Source organism: Maylandia zebra, linkage group LG14 (assembly GCF_041146795.1).
Source record: "Maylandia zebra isolate NMK-2024a linkage group LG14, Mzebra_GT3a, whole genome shotgun sequence".
Lineage (NCBI taxonomy): Eukaryota > Metazoa > Chordata > Actinopteri > Cichliformes > Cichlidae > Maylandia > Maylandia zebra.
The window spans coordinates 31,786,824-31,807,473 of NC_135180.1; the positions used below are offsets into that span (position 1 = coordinate 31,786,824).

Here is a 20,650-nt window from a genome sequence, read left to right on the forward strand (position 1 = left end):
ACATCACAGGCGCTGTCTACAGGGTGGAACCGTTAAGCTAGCAGCAGTTTTTAGCTTAGCTGAGCTTTGGTTAGTCCACGTCGAAAGGAAAATAAAGCTTCCCGATGCTCGTGGTTGTTATGCTATAGTTAGGTGAAGCTGCGCGTGGTTATGGTCAAGGTAAAGTAATCAAATATAAAGACTAGTCAGTTGGCTTTCAACATTAACCAGTCGTTATGGATGCAGTGAACGCCTTCAACATGGAGGTAAAGTTTTTTCATGTTTTACTTAAGTCCCACGAGCCAAAAGCAAATATAATGCCAGAGCTAACGAATGCCAGTTATTTTCTTATTTGACACTTAATATTAGTGGTTATTATTTATTTACCATGGGGACAATGCCAGCTTAGTGTCCAGTTGCAACGTAAACATTGTATCTGCTAAGCATTAGCTTAACTGTAGTTTGATGCTAGTACGTTAATCCTAGACGGCCTTTGAGTAATCATGTAGCTTAATTATTAACTTAGCCCTACTCTACTTTATTTATAGAGATGCACAGGCCATCAATGATTGTTGTAGGGACATACGCCACTTTTGTAGAATTAGTGAAATACAGCTGTCGTTAACACATTAGCCTAAAGGTGTTCGGATATTTACTTTTGCTTCCAACGAGTTAAGCAAGCAAAGCTTTTCATAAAGGCTACTGGATTATTTAATGTTTTGTATACTTGAAGTGTGTTTATTATCGGCTCACTTAAGTAACACTTTTGAGTTTTGTATTCTTTAAATTTGTTGCAGCTTTAGAAAACTCAAGTGGCCGTTTATGTGATGTCTTGCATATTGTTGTGTCAGAGTTGGTTTGTTGGTGAAAATTAAGTATTATACTAAATTAAGTACTATACTAAAGCATAGATATGATTAAAGAGTATTAATAAATAAAATTTAACAATACACAGTCATGTTGGAGTAAACTTTCTGTACAAAAAAGATACTGAACTCTTTACATTAATGTAAAAACTGTAAAAAAGAAAAAAAGATCAGCACAATTTCATAGATGGGAATAATTTTGTAAAATTTTAAAAAGCTACAGACCTGAAGCCAATGTTAGAGAAAGTCTTGTGCTGTCTGTCCAGTAAGTGGTGCAGAGGTTAGTCTACAGAGGATTTAAATATGATCATTTGATTGACTGCTGTGTCAGCACTAACATCACTATCTGCTCAGAAAGTCCTACTGCCAGATTCACTCACACTATGGTCAGGGAAGTGTGAGTCTGGCATTGTCTCTGTGAAAAAGTTATATTACACTCATTGTTGTCTCTGGGTTTTAATCACCTCATCAAGCTTGTATTTATTTTATTGTCCCTGGACCTCACATTTACCATGATGATAGCTTAAGCAGACCTGATATTTCATTCTCTGAGCTCTCCACTTAGATCAAATCCTGTAACCTTGCTGTCACCATGAGGACGACAGTCTTCACTTTGCTCAGTAGAATAACTAGTGTGATCAGCTGGTAAAGATTCTCCATTGTTAACAGTACACTGAGAAGAAACCCCAAAAGTAGATTTGCAAAACTTGACTTGACTAGACTTCCATAAAAGGAAAATCAACTGTATCACTTTATATCCAAATAAATTAAAAAAGCAAATATAAGAGAACTGCTGTAACAAGCTGCCACTTATCACAGCACCAGAGGGGAAAATATAAATTTTCAAACTTTTATTAAAGACTTTTTTTTTGTTTGTTTTTTTAGTTTTGAGGTTTTCCTGTTACTGAATGGTCTATTTGTTGCTACATTTGATTATTATTTTGTCCTTTTGTTTTATAAAGGACACCACATATCTAGTATAATTGAATGCCAGTTTCTCTTTTAAAATGAACTAATTTTACATTTTTCCTCTTTCATTACCTCTTAGTTGTTCTCCATGATTGACATGAAGCCGCCAATATCCCGTGCTAAAATGATGTCTGTAACAAAATCAGCCATCAAGGCTATCAAGGTAAAGTGAATTTTATTGTTGGATACCATCATGCATAATGAGCAAATATTTAGAAAAAAACCCAAGGTTGTGGTTCTTACACAAAGAAACTTAACAAACAAACACTGTAGGTTTATGTGTATTAACTTTCTGATTTTTATTTTTTTATATTTTTTTTAAACAAAATGCTTCAGTTGTGTGTGGTAATTAATGATAATCATAATATCTTAAGTGTAGAGACTTTATATACACACATGTATATCTCTATTAGTCTATATCTGTGCCTGTGTGTGTGAATAATAATAATAGTAATAATGATATTAATAAAAACATCAGGCAATCACTATGAGCAAACGGTTTTGTCATAGGTCTGGGGAGGTGAATATTATTATTCCACATATATTTTAAGCATATTGAGTTTTCTACTTTACCCTATCAGAAGTTTTGCTCTTGGCAAAATGAGGTGTCACTTGTTTTGGGGTTGTTTTTGTTTTTGAAGCTTCAGCTGAGAAGAGTAGTTGAAGTGTTTGATGACTCTTTCGACTGATTACAGAAATCATGCAGTAAATGAGAATTTATTTTTTTTTAGCACAAAACAGCATGTTTTTATTTGTCTTATGCTACCATTTTGATAGTCATCCTGTGACTGAAATATTTTTTTTGTCTCATTAGCTTTACAAACACGTTGTCCAGATTGTTGAAAAGTTCATTAAGAAGGTATGTATTATTCAGCCGTTTAATCTTTACTATGTTGCCAAGTTTAGATAAAAGTGCATTTTACAGTTGTGGACTGTAATTTCTTTTGTTTCTTTTCAGTGCAAGCCTGAGTTAAAAGTTCCTGGTTTATATGTGGTTGATTCCATTGTTCGCCAATCACGCCATCAGTTTGGTGTTGACAAGGATGTATTTGGTCCAAGATTCTTGAAAAACTTCACAGAGACCTTTCAAAACCTTTATCGCTGCCCAGAGGATGACAAGGTACTTTGTGTTTCAAGTAATTTATATAAGTACAATAAATGCTTTAAAAAGAATCTCATAGATTTTTCTCCCCCCCCCCCCTTTTTCAGACTAAAATTGTCCGTGTCCTTAACCTGTGGCAGAAGAATGGTGTGTTTGACATGGACATCCTTCAGCCTCTAATGGATATGGCAAATGGTGTTATTGCACCTCGCCCTGCTGTGGAAGGTAATAGAACTGGTAGTGGAACTTTGGGCAGTGTTTTTAACTATCTGAGAGTAAATTATGTTGTAATTAGGGAGGGGGGAATTCCTAAGAATTTAGCGATTCCAGTTCAGTTATCGATATCACTTATCAATTCAATTACTTATTGATTCTCCTTGGGTGCTAATTCTCTCTGTTTTGAGGGTCACCACTATCGCTAAGCAACATTTTAATTAATTGCATGCTTTGTCAAACAACTGTGCACGTTGGAGTCATTTCCCTGCTTTGTGGTGATCATTTTTGGGGTCATTACTCAAAAAAGTAAGTCTGGCTACTGGCCCGAGGTCAGCATTCATTGCCCAGCCCTTTAACATCACTCTTTGTTCTTGGCTAGCTTAACGTTAGCATGTTGTCTGTCTAGGTGGTTTCAGTTGTTTCTGTCTTGTATGCAGTTTACTGTTGAATTTTTGTCTTTTTGAGCAATAAAAATAAAGGTAATGGCCACATCCATGCTACAGACTACACTGCTATTTTCCTCTCCTGGTACTGGAAAAAATAAATTAATAAATCCAAACTGAAATCTGGTGATTGTAGCAGAAGTGCAAGTGTAACCAATATGTGGAATTGTTAGGCAAGCAGAATAACATTCAAAGAAATTAAGCTATTGGGAACCAATTCTCACTTCCTATCCCTAGTATTAATTCATCATGCAGACACAAGCTGTTTTATTGTATCTGAACAGTTCCTACTGAGCCCCAACCAGAGACACGGCCTCCTGTCAGTAATGTTCCAGTCATGCCTACAGTCCCCCAGCTACCCAGTCCTGATGCCTTAGCTGCTGTGGCACAGCTGTTTCAGTCTCCACATGGTCAGGAGGTAAGTAATAATGTGGTTTATGTCCTCCAGCAGTTTAACTAATGTTGTGTTAGGTCTAAATGGCCCCTGTTGTTTTGTTTGTTTGTTTTTTTGTTTTCCTTTTTTTCTTTCTAGTTGCAGAGGATGCTCCAGAACATCCAGCAGGCAGATAAGACCCTAGCAGCCACCACTGAAAACAACATACCAAAACAGCCTCAGATCCCACTGGCCCAGCTCAACGCATACAGTGCACACACTGAAAAGAAAAGCTCATTAGCTGAGGTACTGGCACAGCTCTCATTTACATAATTGTTTAATAAATACAAGCGGTTGGCATTTCAACCAAAGACACAATGGGCCTTGTTTTCCTAAATTCTATACAAAACTTTTTGATGGCTGCAGTCGACTTTGCATATTTGTCCCATTTGTACAGCACCATCTAATCTCACCATGTTATATGGATTTTATTGGTGTGATATAACCTGCTTGTTAGTGTTCATTTCCACTTTTGTTGTTTAATGGTGGTTGGTAAACAGCTTTAGGGTAGACAAAAAGGAGTTGTGTCCCTATCCTCAAAACATTTTGTATATTTTTCTCCAGAAACTTCTTGACCGATTTGACTATGATGATGAACCTGAAGACACAATGGCTACTGAGGGCAACATTCACTCACAGTGAGTTTCTGAAAATGTACTCGTGCTTTTACACATGTGTGTAGGGCTGGGTATCATCACTGATTTCTATAACTGATTAAATTCTGATTTACAAGATCCTGATTCGATTTGATTCAATTCCGTTTTGACTCCGTCAGAAATATTATAATTATAATCATTTATCAGTAAATATCCATATATTTTTATATCCATTTATAAAATCTATGTATAAAAACAAAGCTGACACTTGTGAGACTTCATCAGAGGTGTAAGCATCACAGCAGATGCCTTTGTGTCAAAGTAACTGAGGAAAGTATTAAGGAGATTTTGCTGCCGTAGCTTTTTATAGAAGTTAACCCCCTTAAAAATATTCTTCAGTAGATCAAAAACTGAAGAAAACCATGAACCAACAGATGAACATTACCTGATGCTGCTGAAGTGAAGCAGAGCAAAGTTAGAGGTTTTATTAGAGACATAGCTAAGTGTTTTGTGGTTTGGTACAATTTGTAAAAGTTGAAATTTCTTCGGTATTGAACAGCAGATATTAGGCTTTCTTGTCGGAGGTCATTTTTTGGAAAAACAAAACAAAAACCAGCAGCTGACAGCACTGTACTCAACGGTAGACTGGTGTGTAATATGCAAGCAAATAATGCAGAAAATAGAGATTTCTGATTGGACACTGGCTGAAAGAAATAAGAAGTAAAGTAAGAGCGAATTCATGACAATGCTTATCAAATGTGAAGCGTAGTTTTGATATTCTTTTTCTGCTGGTTCAATGAATTTTAGTTGGAGAGTGACGAAACCTGCAGCTTCAGAATCTGTGAGATGTTGTCTTCAGCACCCGGCATGTCCGCGTACATGCCGTCGGGTGAATGCTCCGTGCTTTGTGTTGAGATATTTGTGCGGAAATGGTTTAAGCATAGTGGGCTATGTTGCTTGTTTTGACTTAAAAGGTTGTGCTTTATTTGCACATTTTATCACTCCCCTCAACATTATCCACACATGCTATATATCTGTGTATGCATGTGTGACTACAGCACACGGTCTGTGGTTGCATCCTACTGAGTAGCAGAGCCTGAGCGCTGAGAGTAATCTTGTGGTTGACCAGTATTAGCCAAATAGGAAGAGACAAAACACAGTGCATTGCAGTGAATATCAGAAATTGAAAATGAAAGCACTTTTACTTTGATACTTGCTCAAGTGAGTGTGTGAATTAATGGTATAGGGAGGAGCACGCTGACCACACTGTTGTTCAACTAGTGTCCACCAAAACTGTCACTCATAATGCTATAGTTTATACAGCTGAAGTTGCCCATTACTCTTGTAAATTAAAATGTACTTGTGCACCACTGAATCAGAGCACACAACACAAAAGTTAAAACTAAAAATCCCATGTTGAATGTAGATGTTTTTGATCATGTTATTGACTGGTTTATGTGTTATGTGTAAGTGTCTGTAGTCAAAAAATGCCTATGATCACAGTTAGGTTAAGTGTTGTTTTACTTTAGTACATTTACCACATGTGTTTGTAATATGGAGTGTGTATTTTGTCATAACAGACCTGAAAATGTGATGAACCAGTTTCTTGGTCTGGGGCCCAACACAGATATTAATCAGCGTATGATGAGTCAGACTGAGGATATAAAGGTACCCGTCTATAACAGTTTTATATGATTACTTTTCTGCCTCTCAGACGTTTTCTCTTCATATTCTTGCAAATATATCAAATTGCTTTTTTTTTCCCCCTCTGTCATGCTAAACAAAATTTTTTGTTTGGTGATTTTTATTTTTAAGATTTATTTTTTTTAACACTTCCTTTTCTGGGGCTGTCTCTTTGTCGATCCAGCACAGTGGTGGAATGAGTCAAACTGAGCATCATATGATTCCAGATGGATATCAGTCCACAAATGAGGTTTACTCTCGATCCCAGGTAAGCATTTGTCTTGAACGTAAACTTTTTGTTTCACACGTACTTTGTCATAGTTAGTGGTAGGAACATTTCTATTTTGGCCTATGCTATGAACTGTGGAAAATAAACAAAAAACCTGTCTTGTTGTCATTCTCCTAAAGGGAAGTTCAAGAGAAGATTTATCTATGAGGCGGGAAGGCAGGCACAGAGGCCATGGGAGAAGATCCAGATCTGGTTCCAGGTAGGTTTGGGCGATATGGCCTAAAATCCATATCGCGGTATAATTTGAAGCATGTGCGGTAACGATATATATCTCGATATATTCTTTTCTTCTGTATAACGTATTTTACACGCAGAAATCTGTCAAAAATGTTTTCGTACGACTTTGGTAAGCTACGAAGTCGCACTGCTTGATGGATTGTCGGAGCATTACGGCTGCCATAGTCAGGAGCCTCGCGGAGTAATCTGGGTCCAAAACGCCGTCTGCTTCAGGTCCCAAAGTCAAACGAACACTGCAGCATCACTGAGAGTTAAAAGCTGTCTAAACTCTTCATCTTTAATAAAATGATCAGCGCTGCTGCTTTACCAAGTGTAACAATTAAGTTTAACATCCTGGCATCCATGAAAACAGAATTTATTAAATTCAACAGAGTTAGAAGTTATCAGGAAGTTAGTTTCCACCTAAACATGATATACCATGTTCTGACCGAGAGATTTCTGAAAAAATTCAAACGTACAGCTCTGCTATCACTTCCAACATATATGAAGACAGAAAACTAAACAGCAATGGCTTCTGTAGGGTTACTGAAGTTGGACTAGCTGGTATATACTGATGTCCTACGTGATCGCTAGCAAAACAACTATGTTAGCATGAGCACAGTGAAGCTAACCTTTTTCCACTCGATAAAAGTTAACATGAGGGTTTCTGGTGGCTAAGGACAAATGCAATCACATGGCAGGATGCTATAAACGGACCAAACTTCAGTTAGGAGAACAACTGAGATAATCCATCCACAATACGAGGTTAGTCTCTAATATACTGCAACAACATGGGAATAGAGCAGCTGCAAGAGAATTCAGCATTAAATGGTAAATGGCCTGTATTTGTATAGCGCTTTTTCTAGTCCCTAAGGACCCCAAAGCGCTTTACACAACCTGTCATCCACCCATTCACACACACATTCACACACTGGTGATGGCAAGCTACAATGTAGCCACAGCCACCCTGGGGCGCACTGACAGAGGCGAGGCTGCCGGACACTGGCGCCACCGGGCCCTCTGACCACCACCAGTAGGCAACGGGTGAAGTGTCTTGCCCAAGGACACAACGACCGCGACTGTCCAAGCCGGGGCTCGAACCGGCAACCTTCTGATTACAAGGCGAACTCCCAACTCTTGAGCCACGATCGCCCCGATGGTAAATGGCCTGCATTTGTATAGCGCTTTTCTAGTCCATAGGACCCCAAAGCGCTTTACACTACATTCAGTCATCCACCCATTCACACACACATTCACACACTGGCGATAGCAAGCTACATTGTAGCCACAGCTGCCCTGGGGCACACTGACAGAGGCGAGGCTGCCGGACACAGGCGCCACCGGGCCCTCTGACCACCACCAGTAGGCAAACACGGGGTTAGTATCTTGCCCAAGGATATTTGGCATGCAGCCAGGATGCAGCCTGGGATCGAACCACCGACCTTCTGATTAGTGGCTGACCTGCTCTGCCACCTGAGCTACAGCCACCCATAATGAATCAATGGTATGGAAGTGGAGGTAGCGCAGTTTTTGGCTTTCCCCATATTCCAAAACTGATTCGCCTCTTCACTTTTACTGTCGCCTGGCATAATTTGCAACCGCTGCAATGCTTTCGACCAAAAGAGGCGCAGCTTGATGCCACCATCAACATGCGGTATGGTCAAAATCTCTACCGTTGGCCAAATTTATATCGTTTCTACCATATACCGTTTATACCGCCCACCCCTAGTTCCAGGTAACCACTTTGCTCATCAGTTAAAATTGTGCAAATTGATTTTTGAGAGTTGTGTATTTCAGTGTTCATAGAGTGACACAAGAATAAAGCCCTAAAACTGAAAGGTTGTGTTTTTATGCTGCGGGTGCCCTCATTTCAAAGTCAGTGAATTTATTTGCCTAATTTTTCCGGTCAATGCCAAGGTTTAGACAAAAATATTTGGGGTGAAGTAGAAGAAAGAATTTTCTCTTGGCTACCTCTGAATAGTTTTTCTCATTCCTTGAAAAAAATGCTACATCTTGTGTCAAAATATAATTGTGTTTGGGTCAGAGTCCATAGAATACTCCAAATCTGTCTTGTTTTACATGTATACGAGTCATGATTCATGAGACAGTGGTTTATATAGCCTAACATCAGTATTTTACATCCAAAGCCATAGACTGTTATTTTTGGAGATGGTGAGAAAGCCTATGGAAAAGTCTTTTTGTGTAGGAAACAAGGTCAATACTAACTTTAGGCTATCCCTGCCAAAATCAGAAAGCCATTGCTGTATTACTCCTTTAAACATGTGTTACAGTTACCAAAATTCTAAATAAATGTAAATATTTTTCATATTATAGTGGACCAGGAAAGTATTTAATAACCTCAATGCATTATTGAGCACAAATTACAAGCAGTGAAGTCCCAAAACACTCTGGTCATCTTGTCATTTCTTTCCATCTGAAAAGAGTTGTTTTCGCCTGGGGAATTGGATTATTTTTGAAACAGTGTTCACTGGTTTTATTCTTTTGTATTTCAGATCTCCAAGGAGAAGAAGATCAAGATCTTCATCTCGCTCAAGAAGGTCAAGGCGTTCCCTCTCCCGAGAACAGCGCTGGAGATCTCATTCTCAGGATAGGAGTGAAAGAGAGAAGGACAGAGAGCGCAGACAAAAAGGTCTTTCCAGCATAAAGAGTCAGACGCTCAGTGGTATGTACTCAAACCAATAAACACGACTAAATGTCACAGATGATGGCGTGCATAAAGCTCCAGGAATCACTACTCAGTTTCACTTGCAGCTACTGTATCAACTTGTCTAAACCAGAAGAGAGAAGCCGATTTAATTTAAGAGATTCAAATGTGCAGTATCTTTAAACTCCATAAAGCTTTATATTCACTGCAGACAAAGTGAAAGTTTAAGGTGACATTTTGATTATTTTATGTGAGCTCAGTGGGATATTTTTTTTACTTATTCATTTATTTTGGTGAAGTGTATTTTGTAATGGGGATTATTTTCTTGTACATCAGAACACCTAATGAACTTCTTTATATAGTAGTAGTCTATAGTAGTGGTTTACTAGGGTATGTATTGTAATTTTCTTAGAATAATTTCTTTTGTATAAATTCATCTTTACAAAATCTGTGGCTTCAGGAGTCATGAGTTATATAAGTCAATACATTTTAGAGCTAAGTGTGAACTCTTGCTAAAAAAAAAAATCTAAAAGCCTGGATCTTTAATGTAATTAGTTATTCTGTCTTTTTGCTTATAGTTTGCAGTACTACACTTTGGGTTGGACAGTTAGACAAGAAAACCCAGCAGTCTGATGTAATGTCTCTTTTGGAAGAGTTTGGGCAGATTGAGTCCATCAATGTAAGTTTGGACAATTCATGTCAGAGATGCTTATAAACATTATTGATTTACTCAAGCTTCAATGATCTTAATGCATTTCACCTTTTGTGTCCAGATGATTCCTCCAAGGGGTTGTGCCTATATTGTTATGGTTCACAGGCAAGATGCCTACACAGCCTTGAACAAACTCAGTAGGGGGTCATACAAAGTCAATCAGAAACCAGTTAAGGTATGCAATGTTTTTAATTTCCATTTGTGTATTAGTTTTGTAGTAGGTTTTTTGTTGTTGTTGTTGTTAGTGTTATTTGATAACTTTATTATACCAAACATCATTCTTCCCTAGATTGCTTGGGCCTTGAATAAAGGTATAAAACCTGCTCACAAAAAGTTCTGGGATGTGGAGCGAGGAGTTACCTACATCCCCTGGAATAAAGTCAAAGTTGAGGAGTTGCAGAGCTATTGCGAAGGTGGTATGCTGGATGTAGAAACACTAAATCCAGGTAAACAATTAGCCATTATTTGAGTTTCAGCAAAATTCACCTGCTGCAAGAATATACAAACTTTGTACTTTTTTTGTTTGTTTGCAGAGTGGAATATTACCAAAGACATCAACAATCAGGCAGCTGTTAATGGAGTGTTGGAAAGTGTACCAGATGGAATCGTCTCTGCTCATGTTCAGGTAATGCTAATTGCAGTCCTTAAACACCTTTTAATACTACAAGTGTTCTTTTTATGGGTTTAATGGTCTTAAAGAAAGACTTAACAATCTTTCTTGTGAAAGCTGTAAAGCTAATAAATTTTTGTTGAACAATGAGTAGTGGAGCCTATCTGAATCATCCTCTTTGTCGTCTTTTAAAAAGTCACATCACTGCGTTGAAGATTTAATAAATTATTTAAGAGAAGGCAGAATATTAAAGAAACATGTTTCACATTTCTTTCATTTCTAAGTTCTGCTCAGTGTGTTAAAGCATTTATAATGACTTTCACCATGAGAATGGGATACAGCTGGCTGGGTGGAGTTGTGTAATGCAACCAGCTGATGTTGGGAGAATGCAGACATCATCGCTGCCCCTGCTACTGCACACAGGTGTAAGAGGAAGGAGGAAAGGAAATGGAAAAAATATGAAATGAAAACATTTGTTAAAATATCAAAAAGATGAGAGAAAAAACTAAGAATTAGTATGTTGCTGTGCATTGCTACATTGTGTGTAGGTCAAAACATACTTTTTTAAGGAGCACTTAAAGATCTTTAGGGGTGTGATTAAAAATGTATGAGATGTTTTTCTTAAATGACCAGATTGAGGACAATTTCGGTTGTTTGATCGTTTGGCAGCACAAGGGAGACCAAGAACCAGCTGGCATTGAAAACTGGTTTAGAAAACACTGGCTGTGTCCTTCAGGTTTACTGTAGTGTTGTGGTGTAGCAAATATACAATAACAATACACAACACAAGATAATTACCTTCCAGTGGTGATTGTGTCTATGTGCAGAATGTAAAGTGCAGTTTTTGAGCACTTCAGGAATGTAAATGGTGAGGAAATAGACAGTGAAAGCAAAATATGTACAACATAAACATGCTGGAGTACATCACAGACTTGTGCTTATTTCTGGTAAAATCACAACTGGTGGGCTGAAGGTCAGATGGTACCATGCACAAATACCAGGGAAAAAGTGCTTATCAGCTTTGTTCTCAGTGGTGAGACTGCTACTCTGGCATACATTTTGCCAATAACCTGTAAAGGAAATAAATGTAAATGCAACTTGTTAGTTGTGTTTAAAAGAAATTTGTAGTAAGCTTACACTTTAGCCCTTGTTTTAAATCTGCATGCACAAAGTTGAGCTTCGAGAAGGGAATAAACATTATCATGTGTTTATGCTTCAGGCATCTGCATCCTACAGTTACCATGGTTTTTACTCTTTTTATATGCACAGTTTTGTTTCATGAAGGTGAAAAAGCAGTGTAATGTGTTTATGCTTGAGTTATGCTTCAGGCCTCTGTAAGCTTTAGTTACCATTTTGATTCTTATGCAAAACGTTTTTTGTCAAGTTATCCATAGATACTTTAGAACAGCGGTCCCCAACCCCCGGGCCATGAACTGGTACCGGTCCGTGAGTCGTTAGGTACTGGGCCGTTGAGGCGCGGGTGTGAAATTTATGGTTTTTATCGGTTTTTATCATTTTTTTTATCGTTAACTCGGTTTCCCTGGGTCTTTTCACGTGTGTTATGAATAAATCCTGTTTTGTATTGTTTTTTTATACTGGTACTGGTTTTATTTTGTTGTCTTTATCCCCGACACCTTATGTGAAAATATTGTCGGACATAAACAGGTCCATGGCACAAAAAAGGTTGGGGACCGCTGCTTTAGTCTCCAAACTGGCCTTTTTTTGGGAACGTCAAAGCCATACCCATAAAAATACAATTTGATAATTCTACAAAATAAGTTACAACTGGCACACATAACAGATCTATTCATTTGGTGGCATATAATTTAAAAACATAAATGCAGGGAGAAAACTGTTATAATAGCATTTTTAGTGATTATTACCTTTACCATATTATTACCTTTGCCAAAATCATTTCACTGGGAACCACTTGGTTTCTCTGCTGAGAGAGAGCAGGGCCAGCTACCTTCAGCCCACAGTAAAGTTTACAAGAATGCAGCGGTTTTTCTGCATAGGGACTTTATTTTAGCTTGCACTAGTCATATTAGTTTAACATGTGCGCTGTGGCTGTATAAAACATACCAGTATGGAAGGGAGGAGTCAAAAAGATCACTTATGTATATGTTCATTATTGTTGAGCAGGTTTTCTGATAAGTAATATAAGTTTGTTTTTGGCTCTAGAAAAACTTTAAAATAACATTTGTTCTCTGCAGTCTGTGGGTGAGACAGAAGTTATATCTTTGATAACTGCGTCATTGTCACTGTGGTTGTGTTACACATGTGTTGATCAGACAGAATTAAGCTTCTTAGGTTAAATTTGTAAATACAAACCACTTAAATACAAACTACTCACCTTCATGCTTCTGAATGCATTTTATCATTTATACACATCTATCCTTTGTTTAATTGTAGGCTTTTGCAAAACATGGTGGTCTCAATAAAGGATCTCTTTCCTGTCTAAATAGGACAGGACAAAAACACAGTTATTGCAGGTTAACATGCACTCATGAAAACTAATTATACATATTGTCAAAGGACTACAATGTTCAGGATGACTGAGAACCTTCGCAGACATAATTATACATATTAGTTTTCCATGTTTGTGAATAATTCCCCTGAAAGCCAACACATTGATCCATATTGCAGTTAAAAGGGGAGCTGTTCTGTTTGTTTACCCCTGCAACTGTAAGTGTTTGTTAAAACGGACTAATCTAAAGCCATTGTCGCACACAGAGGATGTATTTGAGCTTTTATAGGCATTACTTCCTGTAGCTGTGTGAGAATGAACAGATCCAACGTGGTCAAATCAGACCAAACGCTCTTTTATGTGTTACGTTCTTAATATAAGACCCTATTGTGACCATGTGAGAATATAGCAAGGTCTATTCTATATAGTTTAAATTCATAAGTAACCTGTGGATGACCCACCTCCTGCATGTTCTGCTCAGGTAGTCTTTGCCTAAACCAGACTGAGCACTACAGTTAGTGAGAATGCTTATACCATTTTTCACTAGGTATCCTACACATAGGGAAAGGGCAGCTGTAGGTACCAGCATGTTGTCAGGGTAGGAATATATTATAATCTTGTATAGTCAAAGAATACATGTTAAACTTTCATGGGAAGGGGAATAGTTTGAGGCATAATCAGTAGAGATCATATACTGACCTTTGGCAGTCTTACTAAAGAAATTCTCGTATTTCTGTTTTAAATGAATTTCAGACTATTTACTCTCTGCATCCAAAAAATCTGCATGTCCACAATTCAGATAGGCTCCTCTACTGGTAGGCCTTACATTCAGCAGTGCTTATCTTAAATTCTTCTTTCTGTCTTGAAATATGCTTGCACCTTAACTCAATAATCTTGTACTGTATCATATAACTTATTCCAATAAAATGGGAATCATACAATCTTTTAATTATTGTGGTGTGTGTAGAGGGAAATATTCCTGTTATCCTTTCTCTGTTTCAGTATTCAAGCTGTGCTTTTCAGAATGTGTGCTGGGCAAATTTATTAGTAATTGTGTAACTTTTACTTATTACAAAAATCACGAGTTAATCATTGATCAGTGCTTGAATTACAAAAATATATGAAAAATATGGGTTGGAGTGGGTGTGAATTTTAACATATAACCAAGTAAAAAAAAAAGTAAATAGTTTTCATGAAAGTATAGACAATAATATAAAAGAGTGAGTCTCACGTTTAATCACGATTTTTATTATTTTTTTTTAATAAACCTAAAAGTAACATTTAAGTCCTCCTGACTCTAAGAACCTAAAGCTACAAGCTAAAATAGGCTTTCTAGCACCTCACTTGGAAGAAAAGTTCGAATTGACTATGCGTGACTGTTGGCTGCTGGTGGGACTTAAAGTCCAAGTGGGAAGAGGAATATCAAAGTGGGAGACAAGGTAAGCCGACAGCAACTGTAGCAAACTGGCCAATTTTTGAGTATTGGAAACATGATTTTGTTTGTTTGTTCATTTCTTTGTTTTTACGCTATTACCCAATTCTTCAAGATCTTGATCTTAACGGAGTTAGTCTCACCCCACATACAGTCAAATAACATTAACCTCTAAGAATTTATCTTTGAGGAGCAGCTGAACTTATTTTAATAATACAGCAGGTTTGAGGGTCACATATAACTCCAACTAAATCTCTGCTGGACTTGGAACATGGATCAATTATGAAAGGGAAAAACTCCTTAATGCCTACCAACAATAAAACCATTTCTCTTAGTCTGGTTAGGTGGGTAGGTATGAATTAATCACAGGTTTCTTGTATGAAACTATCTGTTTTGATAGTGTTGTCTTTGCCCATTTCCTACTGAAACAACTGTTTTTATGCCATCCTCTGACTGATGCTGAATGATGACTGACTGTCCTCACCACCAGATTATATTAATAAAGGCTATTTGCTTGATGGCCAGATGTCAAGCTGTCTTGCAAGTAGTCATTGCAGTAGTTTGCACGCTGAACCACATTATGCCAAAGGATATAAAATGGATGCAGAGAAAAATTTCAGTCAGTGAAGGAACTTGACAGACCATGTTGGTCGTTTTGACAGACCGTGATACCTACAGGTATCACCATTTAATCCTTCTCAAGGCGATAATAAAAAATAATCCAAACATGCCTTAAAGTCACTTAAATGCTTTACAACTATACCTTTGTTACATTCAATGTATGCAAATTTGTGACTATACAAATTTGACCCTGCTTTTCCCTCATCCATTTGCATGTAGCCTCTCACTTTCTTGCTGCATCTCCAATAGAAAACGCCGGCCCACACTCTGGTCCGTACTTTGTTTTTGTTCAATTAGAGAGAGCGGTCTCGAAAACTGACCAGTCAGGTCTTTTAACCAGTTTTTCTTCACCTCCACTTGATGCGTTTCTGATGTGAACAGGCACATGAGATGAGCACAGTAAACACATAAATGTTGAAACAGAAAAGAACAAAATTTCACACTGAGATGAAGTGAATGCTTATAAACCACATGAGTCTTTTTCTGGACTTCTTCATTAAACAAATGATTTGCTGCTAGTGTTGTTTAAAATAGTTGTGGTCACTAGCCTTGAGAAGTTATACCCACCGCACTAGTTGGGGGATTAGTTTATGTATGTGATCTTTAAATGCTGTCATTACTAATCCTGCAGCATCTGCAGAATACTGCAGCAAAAATACTCATGTTGTTGACTACTTGTTTCGCTAATGACATCTTCCCTCTGCCTGAACTGTAAGATCATACAAAAATATTTTACCAACTTATTATTTCTTTGAAGTTCTGTGGCAATAATCCTGCACGTCGAAATAATGTCCATCCAAAGTCTGTTTGAATGGCTTTTGGGAAAGTTTCACTTTGGATGATATACATGGCAACCATGTGAGTCATGTAGACCTGAAGTGATTTTGTCTTTTGGAGTTAACCTCTTTATATAAATGTTTGGTCTTCCTCTGTGCTCTGCTTGGGAAAGTCAGAAGAAGTTGTGATTATTGCAGGAGTATACAAACCACATGTTTTGAATACTGAGTACAAACTGAAGAAACCTTTTCAGAAAAAAACTTCTGTTAAAAAAGAAACTGCATTCCGTAACATCATCCGACTAAAATAACTGAGTATCTGAGAAAAAATACTGACAAAATACTAGAAACTTATACAAAATACCGATTGTTTCCTATGTATGTAATACCTCTCAGCATTGATGTCTTGACATTGTCTTGACATGAGTACATCACAGGATGCACCGGCAATCTTTTTTTCATACACTGATAGACTTCAGCTGTCCAGAGAAGCTGCAGTTTTACAGTTTTCTCCTTGGATCGGCACATCCCAGCTACGTTTACTGGCTCTTCCGTCTGTACATCATGTCACCTGGGAGGTATGAGCGTCAAATGATGTCAAATAACATGAAGCAGTAAGTGTTGACTGACTCTGTGGAGTTTTGATGTCAGCCAACATCAAGAGCAGCAGCAGCAGGAGAGAAGTGGTCGAGGAAGAGACATTGGAAAGGAGGACACAGAGCTAAACAGTGCCAGGTAGAAAATGTATGCACCAAACATGCAATTGAATCAAAGATTGACATGCTCAACACAGTGTGGTTGGCTTGTCAGCAAATCATTCCAGCTTCTGCATCTTATTAATGAGGAAACAAGCCTTGGAGCTCGTGGCTTGTGTCATTTTCAGCCTTTACACTTTTGTCACTTCACAGAAGTTTGATGGACCGAGCTTTGTTGGGGAAAAAAATCTGTAGAAGTAGAAGAAATATTTTGCATCATAACACCCTGTGAATGTTGTTTTTTTTTCTTTTAAAGGTTAAAGTCCTCTGCTCTGCTTAATGGCAAATATTACTATTGTTTTAAGCAGAGTGTCTCAATAGAAGCCCAAAAAATTCAAACCAACTCACATAAACATGTTGATTAATTACTACTTATTTTTAATCATCAGTTATAGCTCTCATAATGCATTATTCACTATTGACAAATAACCATAGAATATTTAAAAAACAGACATTCTTACGCAATGTTTCACAGACATTATAAAAGATGTTTCTTTTATTACATTTGGAAAAGGCAAAAACTATAAAGACCAAAACTGTTCTTACTCTGGTAAAGACGCATCAAAATGATGAAAATACCTAAAGTAACAAGAAACAATCAGTTAACTCATAGGTCATCCAGACTGTTGACACAGTTTAACTTCTGTTATAGTGTGGCAATCCACGGGCAACAAAAACATTTTAACAGCACAAAGTGAACAGCATTTTTATGTAAATTACCTTAAACTTCTATATGGTATTGTTTTCATTTTTCTGAGTAACCTTTTTCTACAACTTGCCATGACCATTAAGGATATGTTATCTGGGGTGGGGGGTGTTTTGTGTAGTAGTTAACACATTAACCTTACACGTGAAGGGAGGAGACCAAAACCTAGCCTCAGGGGATAACAAGCTAGTGTACTTCTTGGGTTGGGCCCAAGCTCCAAAAAATAGAGTAATAGGGTTGTGTCAGGAAGGGCAACCTGCGTGAAATGTGTCCCACATTAAACTTGGGGTTTCATCTGATTTCACAAATTCTTGAGGAAAAAAGAAAGTAGCTGAATGTACATGTATTTATTTAATTTTATTTATTTAGTATTAAACATGTTTTTTGTTTGTTAAAAAAACAGGTCTTTTAAAATTTCATATATCTCTTTTTAGGGATCCAACTATGTGTGTTCAAAGTTCATTTCCATTCTAAAATATTAAACTGATTAAAATGCACAGTATTTAGAGGCATGCATTTCAGGTTCTGCTAGTTCAGCATTCATTAACTTGTGTTGTGAAAAATATATGCAGTGTTGTTTCAGTCATATTGAAATGAGGTGAAATTTCAAGAAAAGAGGGGATTCTTCGGTTACATCGAGTAATACAAGAATGATCTAGATCCATGTTTGAAGAACATCAGGCTCACATGAGTCTCCACAAAGGTAAGGGTCATAACAATTATTTTTGGATGTGCGTCGCACCCTGATGATGCCATGGGATTGTTGGAAGATGATGGAAATTTTCATCATAATAAAATGGCTCTTTGAATATTTGTCCTTAAAAAAGAGAAGAATCCTAAATTGTCGGTTCTTAAGTTCCGTTTATTGTAGGTTATCTCGCTACTGTCTTTTCACAAGTCTTCTAAGTAGCACAATAGGCAAAGACCAAATGAATTATTTTGATTGAAAGCATTGAGTTGACACTCATCAAGGATCAGAGCTTGATCAAACAGCTTATGCCTGGCTCCGTGCCTCATGGGGCTTCCTCTGTGGGAATAGCCTGCAGGAAACATGAAGCAGTTGTTATACTCTGCTGATGGAGTGAAACACCAGGGTAAGAGCAGACCATTATGTTGCTACCCAGTTATAACTTATCAAGTCTGTTTTTTCCATGCCAATAGCCATATGTTTTGTTTTTTTTTGGGGGGGGGGGGGTCTTTTCAACAATACACTTTTTTTCTTTGTATATATTGTACTGAAATGAAAGAAATCTTGAGGGGGAAATGAAACTAGACATTTTAAAAAAGTTTTTTTTACGTTTGGCTAGTGCAGAATTCACATGACTTAATAGATTAATTTGATCAGCTCTTATCAGTAAATTTCATCATCTGCCAAAGGCTGATAGCTGTGTCCGGAAGGCTAACACATACTTTCTAGACAGACGTGCTGGGCCACCTGAATATTACAACTATTGGAGCTGGAACACCATAACTCGAAACTCCCAGCACACAGTGTTAGTACTGATATTCATGCCACGTGAGGTTTAAAATTGGAGTCATTGAGTCAGCAACAAGTCAACTGTTGGTGATTTTTACACACTATGCGGCTCAAACCCATGGTAACCCCATCTGAATTTTGTGGCTTAATTGCTGTGGTTCATAAATGTTTCCATTTTACAGTGAAACCACTTACAGTTGATGGTGAAATATCTGGGAAGGGCCCCTATGACAGTACCATGCTTGAGTTCCACAAACTCTTTTAAACGGCCCATTCTTTCACAAATGTTTGTAAAGGCAAACTGCATGGCTGCATGCTTGATTTTATACTATGGCAATTGGACTAATTTCAAAGATTTAAGAGACGTGACAGAAAATTTTGAACATATAGTGTATTGGTCACAGCAGCAGGGAGTTAAATTATACATTCCTGCCCCAGGTAGTTATTTGTAAAAATTTAAGAAAAGGTAGATGTGGCAATGTTGGAAAAACTTACTATACTCTTGCCCCCTTCAGTGCCTTAACCATTTAAACTTCAGACTTCAGTGTGGAAAAATCCTCCCTTTGGTTCCCTCCAATGGCAGTATCAAACTATGCAGTATTGCAGACAGAAATGTACACCACTGTGGAGTCTCAATTTGGCTTTTCAGTAAAATTATAAGTATTAAACCCTGGTGACTGCTGTCCAGATTAAATGTAGCTTTTTTTCAGCATTCCTTTGTCTTGCCTGAAGAAACAAATCAGCTTTTTACCTAAGATTAAAACTGCTAATCTTAAATCAAGTGATGGTAGTTTAGGCTGAATGTAGAATGGGTATGTCCTTCATCGGAGGGCCACAAGGTGTATGCGAACAATGTTACATTTCCTACACGCTGTGACTTCAGATAAATGCTTACATTGTTAAAAAGTTGTGAATGATTTGGAATTACTGGGATATAAACTCAATTATTTATTAAATTATTTATAAAATGTGATCTGACATCCAAACTCTCAACACAGAAGCTCTTTTTTTAAAGTTATTTTTTTTCCTAAACACTCTTATTCCAGATTTGGAAAACGTAAGTGAACTCTTCACTTAGTCAGAATTATTTTGGCTCACAGCCTCCATCAGACACAGTGTGTACATTGGTAAGAAGAATTTTTGTTTCCTTACAATCTACAAAACTTAGTGTTCATCAGTATTTCTGTGTGTTTCAGTGGCTCCCACTGCATCCATGCCCTGTAGCACAGCAGCCCCATGCCATTCATCATGTTTCGCAGTTGGAATGAGGCTATGAAGTTGATGTGTGGGCTTTCCCCCCCCCCCCCCCCCCCCCCTCTAAACCTGTATCCAGAAAGCTGGAAATTCTTCTCAGCTACCTACAGAAAAATATTATTAATACCTACCGTCATCTATTATATATCATTATCTGGAAAGTGTGAATGCTGCTCTTGGTGAGATTTTTGCAGGCCACCCACTGTGCCTTTATTTATAGGGAGGGACTACAACCTACACTTCTCCCATTTTAAGTGTCTTTTGGAGAAGTTGGCAGCACAGGTATTGAAATAATTTTTTTCAGCCTGCAATTTGAATTATTATTTAGTATGCTCAGTAAAGATATGAGAAGTACAACTGTGGTTACTAATTTACTGTTACTT

The 20,650-nt window shown here is 37.5% G+C and overlaps 1 protein-coding gene across 1 annotated transcript in view; it reads left to right on the plus strand.

The window, feature by feature from the left end:
- Positions 1–20,650, plus strand: part of LOC101477494 (SR-related and CTD-associated factor 4) — a 29,052-nt gene continuing 8,402 nt past the window's right edge. Inside the window, exons 1-16 of the mRNA XM_004560580.4 lie at positions 1–245; positions 1,894–1,977; positions 2,629–2,673; positions 2,773–2,934; positions 3,024–3,141; positions 3,860–3,993; positions 4,108–4,254; positions 4,573–4,646; positions 6,185–6,272; positions 6,472–6,555; positions 6,696–6,775; positions 9,306–9,475; positions 10,036–10,136; positions 10,231–10,344; positions 10,459–10,615; positions 10,703–10,794. Coding sequence (XP_004560637.1) covers positions 216–245; positions 1,894–1,977; positions 2,629–2,673; positions 2,773–2,934; positions 3,024–3,141; positions 3,860–3,993; positions 4,108–4,254; positions 4,573–4,646; positions 6,185–6,272; positions 6,472–6,555; positions 6,696–6,775; positions 9,306–9,475; positions 10,036–10,136; positions 10,231–10,344; positions 10,459–10,615; positions 10,703–10,794 — 1,680 coding nt within the window. The 5' untranslated portion in view covers positions 1–215. The remainder of the gene's footprint in view (positions 246–1,893; positions 1,978–2,628; positions 2,674–2,772; positions 2,935–3,023; positions 3,142–3,859; positions 3,994–4,107; positions 4,255–4,572; positions 4,647–6,184; positions 6,273–6,471; positions 6,556–6,695; positions 6,776–9,305; positions 9,476–10,035; positions 10,137–10,230; positions 10,345–10,458; positions 10,616–10,702; positions 10,795–20,650) is intronic.